General features: G+C 41.9%; 1 protein-coding gene across 5 annotated transcripts in view; it reads right to left on the bottom strand.

Annotated features, from left to right (window-relative positions):
• Chd2 (chromodomain helicase DNA binding protein 2) overlaps positions 1-8,136 on the bottom strand; it is a 126,893-nt gene that overhangs the window by 31,933 nt on the left and 86,824 nt on the right. For all 5 annotated transcript variants that reach the window (XM_028776654.1, XM_028776655.1, XM_028776656.1 and 2 more), the window contains 3 exons: positions 7,088-7,263; positions 2,883-2,924; positions 2,192-2,331 (listed from right to left, as the gene is read on the bottom strand). In XM_028776654.1, coding sequence (XP_028632487.1) covers positions 2,192-2,331; positions 2,883-2,924; positions 7,088-7,263 — 358 coding nt within the window. The remainder of the gene's footprint in view (positions 1-2,191; positions 2,332-2,882; positions 2,925-7,087; positions 7,264-8,136) is intronic.

Raw genomic sequence — 8,136 nt, 5'->3', positions numbered from 1 at the left:
GGAGTGAGTGGCACAGGCCTTTCACCCTAGGACAGGAAGGCAGAGGCAGGCAGGCAGATATTTTTGGGTTTGAAACCAATCTGGTCTATACATCAAGTTTCAGGCCAGCTAGTACTATAGAGAGACTCTGCCCTTCTCTCCCCAAAAATTAATGAATTTCTTTGGTGGAGGAAATTTCAAGCCTGAATAATGTTGAGGCTGAGGCATAGTAATTATTGACAATGTATTCAGGTCTAAGATGGAAAAAGAGCAGGTGGGCAGAAAAATATAAACTGTTTGGAGAGAAAAAGGTTCCCAGGAAACGCAGTGTTCTGGCCAAGGTGTGTGTTAACAAAGGCTGCAATCGTTAGGGTTAAGGGCCACTAAGGAAGAGGCCTGCTCTGCACTAGAACAAAGGGAAGGGCTCTTAGGGCAAGACCTACCCAGCTAAGCTTCTAATTTATAAAAAGAAATGACCTAAGGAGTTTTCTGCTCCTAGAAAACAACTGCAAACCCAAGCTCGTACTGTCGTGGTTCAGGCACAGGAGGGCGCATACTAACAAATGCAGCATGTCCTCCATGTAACAGTGGCTATAGAGGCATGACGGATGTAAGAGTGAAGGTGTACGGATTCCTCCTCCATGGCTTCAGACAGCCACTCAAGACAGGCAGCATGTGGTACAGAAATCCCTTCCAGGCTGTGAGAAGCCACTGTGTGAAGCTGTGAAGATGAATCTTGGATTCTAATGTAGACTCAAAAATACTGAGGGGATGGCAAGCCATGAGACATCTGCCTACAAAGCACACACAGGGAAGGGAACCTGCAGAAAAGACAGGTCTGTGACAGACAGCAAAGCTGGAGGAGTAGAACCATTGACATGGAACAAGAAAGCTCCAAGATTTGGAGTTTACCCTGGTGGATTTTGGTCTTGCTTAGCTCCAGTATTTCCTATGTCTCCATTACTACCTTCTGCAATGATAATGTATATTCTGTTCTGGGGGGAGCAGACAAGACACCCTGAGTGAAAGAAGTTCTTAGTAAATGTGTGCTGTTGGCATGGTCAGTCATGTTGAAGACTCACTCCAATGTCTCAAACCTTCCCCAGGTGAGGCTCAAAACTATGACAAAGTCTTCCTATGGGACTCAGTGTGAATGTGATCAGTGTGACCATGTGCTACAAAATGTTCACCACAGTCCACCCCCACCCCACAAAACTTATGGTCTGAACATGCTCCCTTATGGAGATTAGCTAAACCCATCTCATTGATCCACCTGTATACCATAAACTATGATTCCTTGTTTGTATGTAATAACCCTGCTTCCTTACTCATCTGTATCCAATAACCATGCCTCCCTGGTCAACTGTATGTTATAAACACATTCGGAGAGCCCAATGCTGTTTGTGGCTCCTCCATCAGAGAGCCTAGTCCACCTGATCCCAGCTTTTTTTTTATAACCCTGAGGCCCCCAGTCAGGTCAATCCCTGAAGACATACAAGGACACGGTACTGTTCCTTTGCATACTAGAAGTACATAATTTGCTTTTTTATACAGGATTACAGTTAACAATACACCAAAATAAATTCTTCATAAACTGATTTAAGTTATGGTGTTTTACCATAATGAAAGGAATTAATGCATCAAACAAAACCTCTTTTCTGGTTTTTAAGAGGAAAGAAATTATTATGTCCAACCCAATTACAACAAATTATAGTTCCATGAAAAATCTCAATATAACCAAAATGTTTACATTATGTTCACACTTGTCCAGCACTTACATTTCATGTATACACACACACACACATGCACACATATATTCTCTAAATATCCTACAACTGCCATAATATAACAATATACCCATCATTGTGTTTAGTCTATAATAATCCTTCAGAGCCAAAATATGGAGATGACTGTTCTACTTTGGCCCTCTCATGTCTTTGCATCCTTCAGCGAAGTTTACTCTTTTCACAGGAGCAACCAAAAACCCATTTCGCCTTGTTCATCATATCATACACTTGCAAAACTGCTTCCCCTGAGAGTAGACAGAAAGGTCTCAACACTGAGCTCAGAAAGGCAACTCACACTAGACAACGGCCAGCACCAGGCACGCGTGGGCTATCACTACTGTTATTAAAAGCCCTGTAATACAAAGTCCAGTGCAGGAGCACCAGAGATGGAAGATTTACTTCCTGAATTACGCTTGTCGACTTACCTTCACTGGCATTTTCTTTCAGCTGCTCCTCATATTCCTGCATTGCTGACACACAGCTATTATGAATCAGCTCCCCCAGGCGCTTCAAGTCTGCCACAGACTTATCAACTAGCTCAGCGTCACGTGCTATGCACTCTAGCCTGAAAAAGAAGATCAAGACACTGTGCCCTCTTTTCTGAATATTGCATGAATGTTTCATAAGTGCTTGCTCTTAAAAGACACTTGCTGTATAGGTCAGTCCAAGCCCAACAAGAACCTTGTCAAATAACTAAAGTACAACCCATTTCCCATTGCCAAAACTTGCCTTGTGATAGCCCACAGAACATCAGCCATAAACATCAGAAGGAACAGGTCCTGAGTTTATTTTACTTTACCTGCAACCGTTAGCATGTGAAGTTCCTAAAGACACTTCACACTAATTTGCCTCTTTCTGTTCACTTTCTTTTCTCCTGTACTACCCACTGCAATGCTCTTAGAAGTCCAGGATAATTACTTCTCTATCATTCAGCTCACCTCTACGTCAAACCAAGCACATAAATCCACTATGTAAAAGTCAGGTTCTCAAAAAGACCAAAGACCCACTTTGCCACATCCAGTGGGTTTTATACTAACTTTTTCAAAGATGTAAAAAAGGAAAGTAAGCCTGCTATAAGAAAAGTAAAAAGAGGATAGAATCTATTATTGGTCTTACCTTTCAAGAGGGAGACCAAACTTCTTATAAGCCTTGATGAACCTAAGAATATGATCAACAAAATTAATTAAAAACCTCAAGTATTAGCTGTACAAATGCCACAATATCCTGTCATGAAGTGTGAGCCACAAACTGCCACGAGACTGGCCCAATCTGTGCAGCTCACAAGTGACTACTGAGTGTTTCTGATTGGATGAACCTAACACATTCTCAAGCTCTACTCAAGGCAGATGCCGAGTTTACTCTCGGTGACAGATCAGGACCTAGAAACTGCGACTACAAGGAGCCAGGGCATAACAGTTCAACCGTGACAAAACTAACATCATTACTTGGTGGCCATTTAAGTCCATTAACTCTATGCTGAGCTCTGAGTCACAGTATTTTTTCATTATTTTATGATTAATGATATAGCGCTAAGATTTTTAGGGCTCTGTCAAATACTTTTTAAAATTAAGCAGAACTTTATATATAAAATACACACACACACGTGAAAACATACACAGAGCTATTTAGGAACCTACTGGCTTTGCTGATCCTTGCCTCCAATCAACTTTTCCAGTCTCCCGTCAATCACGCTGATCAATACTATCATCCCATCACCATCTCACCAACACTTTTGATACAAAGCAAGATGCCACAGCACATTATTTCTATCACAGTAATATGCCAAGTTACTTTGACTGACTGGTTACATAATCGTGTAAGGAAGGAGACCAAGAAACTAGGAACTAAGACGTGGCAACAGGACTAAACACGATAATAGCTAAATAACAGTATGAAATAAAGAATCTGAATACAAACCTTAGTAACTGGCTAAATATAAAAGTGAACCTGAGGGCTCTCTCTCAACCCTACATTTCTCCTTAATAGAAAATGAAATATTTTATGTCTGAAATAGTAAGCCTTGAGAATTAAAAATAATAAGAAAGCTAATATATAGCTCTTGCCTAGCAAGCACCAGGCCTTGGGTTCAATCCATAGCACTGAAAATAGCAATAATGATCTTCAGTGGCACAAAAACAAAAACCATCAACAAAAACTGCCAATATCAACTCCAAGGGAAACCTAGAAATTATAAAAGTCTGTAGCCCATCTGAAGCATTTGTTCAAAAAAAATGGCTGACTCTCAGCAAGAGCCAAGAACTTTCTGTTAGTGCAACTTCCTTTATTTTCAACTCCTTCTCTCTAGAGCCACAATATCCTGGAAAAATCATCACCAACTCTGCTCACTGTGCACGGAAACTGCCAGCAAAGAGGGATCTGAGGCGTCTCAGAAGAACCGTCTCCAGAGAGAACATATGCATCCCTAAAAGTACACCTGCCAGGTTTGTCTTTCTCATTTTTTCATTAATTATTATTGTTGTTGGTATAAATTATCATCATCATCAACAACATGTGTATAGGTGTTTTGGCTACACATATGTCTGCATTCCATGTGTATATTTGGTGACCAGGGAGACCTGAATAGGGAGTCAGATGCCCTGGAACTGGAGTTACAGAGGTTTGTAAGCTGTTATGTAATGCTGTGAATCAAATGTGGGTCTTCTGCCAGACAGCCAGTGCTCTTAACTGCTGGCCAAGTTCCTGGTTTGTCTTTAAAATATATATCTGAATTAGAACTCTTTGTGGAAGTGCAAAGGTCATTGGTAATAGCTGCAAAGCTTTAATACACTAGTGGCCTAGGGCACATTACTTCAAGATAATAAGGCACTGGTCAAAAAAAAAAAAAAAAAAACTGGGAATAAGATGCTGACAGAACATCCTGAAAGGCTCTGACATACTCTTAGGAATTAAAAAGACCACACACTTGCAGGTCAGCACACATGCAAAGGAAAAATGTGCAAAGGTCCCAACTTCAGTTCTACATGTGCAGATTCTCAAGGTCAGGGAACACTTGAGAACAGTCTTGCAGAGCACTAACACAAGATCTCTATCATACTGGTCAGAGAGGTTAGCAGACTTGATAGGTTGGAACAACTGAAATCTCTGCCTATTGTTTGTGGGGCAGTGGGCTGTGAGAGGTAGCTGGATACCTGGTAGAGCACAGGCCTCAAACCCCAGACCCTAATCAGACAGCAGATGTTCAGCTCCGCTCCTGGGCCCTGGTTCCTTTCATTTAGCTTCAGCCCTCCAAAGCCCCTCCCACAGAGAGGTCTATGGCCATCAGTCATGTAGGAACAGTGCCTCAGGCTCTCCCACATGTAGATGAGGTATCTCCAAGCTCTCAGACCAAACCAATAGGGGTTATCTGCTGTTAGACCCTAACCCACCCCAAAACTATATGTAAGAACCCTATTCGAAAGAAGTAAAGGTGTGTGAGAATCATCCCGTTGTCTGAGAGTTTCTGTCCCAAGAGCTGTACCACTTGGGAAGAGATCTGCTCTCCCGAAGCACCTTCAGGACCCTCCCCTTCCTTGCTAGCTAGCCAGCTTCTCAATGGCCAAGCCCAGACCGGCTCAGCGCACAGAGAAAGGTGCAGCACCTGGGAGTAACTGGGTGGCAACAGCAGAGCTGTGAGCAGAGGCAGCAGTGGAGGAGATTTCCCCCAGGGAACCATAGGTTTGCTAATCACTCCGCTTATGGAACAGAGACTTCAAAGGACATGACAACAAACTTTACGAAACAGTTGAGGGAAAGTCAGTGAATTACAGGCTATCAAGAAAACTGTACTTTAAGAAGTCTGGAATCTGGACTTATTTGACAACAACCTGCTACTGTAACCATGCACATGTAAGTTATCCCTGAAGACTTAAAGAGTCACCTAATAGAGGTGACCAGCAGAAGTACACACCAGAGAACTGGGAAGGCAGTTCAACGGCCAAGCGCTTGCCCAGCATGCATGCAGCCTTGGGGATGAGTCCAAGGGTGCGAAAGAAAAGGAACACATAGAAAACTTTAAGAAGGAGACAAATAGAAAAAAAAGATCAATACACTTGAAAACAGAAACAGAAAAGAAAAAGATATTGACAGAAATAGAAAAATACAGAATTCATCATTAGCAGATACACCCCCAAAAGGAAACTCTAAATGAGAACCCTTAGGCATGTATCTAGGGCATTACACAGCTCAAATCCACACAAAGAAAAAGTACATATAAGATCACTAAATCATCAACTATAAAGTCAGTATCAAGAGATCTTTGGTTGAACTCTTCTATCAAGCTTGATATGCAATGACAGAGAGCAGAGCCATAACACTATGTGGATGGGCTTCCTCTGTATGAAGAACATGTGACATCAGCAAAAAGGAGACAGGAAGAAGGTGAGGAACTGCACCCGAAATTTTCATAAACCACTGACATTAAACTGTTAGGCATACACATAGTCCTTGAAACTTCCATGGAAACCACCAAGAAAATTAGTGAAAAAAACAAAAGATAGCAATGGAAACAAGACAGTTAAAATGGAATAATGAACCTGCCTACTGAACACAAGAGTCACTGATGGAGAAATAAAGAAGTAAGACAGCCCAGGTCACAGATAATCACTGCTGTGTATGTAATGAAGGCAAAGCAAAAGGCTGTCAGAGGAGACTTTGAAAAACCAATATAACTGCAAGCTGCCTACATGAGTTAGATTTAAAGACATAGAACAAAATAAAAAGATGAACAATACTACCGTCTTTCCCATTCCAAGAATGTATTTAGGTAAGAAAGGTCAACTGCCAAATGAAGTCTCATGTGTGCTACTAGAACAGGAATGTAACCAAACCACCACAGCCTGCATCAGCACTAACACTGATGAGGAAGGTCCATCACTAGCAGAGCCACTTCTACATGGACATTAGTATAAATACAGATATGTGTGGTACATGTAAGTCTCCCTTTGGTAAACTTACTCTTGAAAATAGTAAGGAAATAAAAAGACAAAAAAGAGCCTGTAATCTCGGCACTTGTAGGGAAAGGCACAAGGGTCGGGATATCAAACAGCCCTTCGGCCACACAGGAGCCCAAGGCCAGCTGGGCCACATGAGACCCACCTCACTCAGCCCAAGCGAAAAACAGAAAATAAAAACCTGATAAAAAGTAGGCAAGACCGAGTCTGGAAAACCTGCAGGAACTCCAGGAAGACCACAGACGCCTTGGCTTCTCTGCCTTCCTCGCATGGTTACTTTCTTCCTACTCTGTCATACATTTAGGGGACCCAATGAGCAAGGCTCAGAACACATCCTTGAACACAAGCTCTAGTGAAGCAAACTCTACCAACCTTCTGATCTCAGCATCCGTGAAGCCCTCCACAAGGTCTTTGCGCACACTTCGGGGGCGCCCTCTGCGCTTTGGCTTCTTATCATCATCAGAGTCATCCGTCTCACTCTCGGAAGCAGAAGACCTCTGGGCCTGCCTCTTAGACTCAGTGTCAGAATCACTGTCATTTGTCTGAGCCTGAGAAAGAAGAATAAGGCCAAGCTGTACTTTAACAAGCATCAAGTCTGGGACTTAGACCAGTCCATCTTATGTGTAGAGCTCAGACTTCCCATAATACCTGACAAGTCAGTTTTCCTTAAAATGTCAGATATTAGGTAATAGGGAGAAAAAACTGTCATACTTTCAGTGACCTTGCAATGATTAAGTGTACTGAATTTAAAATATTTAATTTTATACTGTAATATATAAGATACCCAACATAAAGCAGAAATCCCTCAGACAACTAATTACTTCTTCATCTTTTCCTTCTCCTTTTTGAAATAAGATAAGAGTACAACAGTCCCTTTGAGACAGGGTTTTCACAAGCACTAAATGCATCAGGAAAGAACTGTGTGACATGCAGTAGCAGCTGAACATGTGATAATGCTGATTTACCAGGACATCAGGCAAGCCTAATAACTTCAAAAAAATAGCTAATAAATTTGTTTTCTTATTTCCATAACACTGTATGACATGGTGCTTATGAAAGAGTAAGCTATACGGCCTGTGGATGCCCTGTCATGTAATTGTTTACTAGTTAAGTTAGACCCAGTACTGTGAAGTTCAAGGACAAAGACAATTTGGCACTCTGGAAGATAAGGACAGCAGCAATATGAACCAAACTGTCTGTCAGGACTGTCAGCAATTTTAACCTCAAAGGCAAAATAAAAACTTCTGTAAACTCAGAACTCTTCTAGTCATTTCTCAAAAAGCCAATCAGCAAAACTAAGTAAAAAGGCCCAAGGGTGTGCTTATGAGCCCTGAAAGTGCTACTTCATGACCCAGCAGGCCTGTGTCAGGACCTCTCCTGTATTAGGGCCTCTCCCTGTGTCAGGACCTCTCCTGTGTCAG

Source organism: Grammomys surdaster, unplaced genomic scaffold (assembly GCF_004785775.1).
Source record: "Grammomys surdaster isolate TR1022 unplaced genomic scaffold, NIH_TR_1.0 271, whole genome shotgun sequence".
NCBI classification, from domain to species: Eukaryota; Metazoa; Chordata; class Mammalia; order Rodentia; family Muridae; genus Grammomys; species Grammomys surdaster.
The sequence above is the reverse complement of the archived record's forward strand: the minus strand, read 5'-3'. Positions and strand labels throughout refer to the sequence as shown.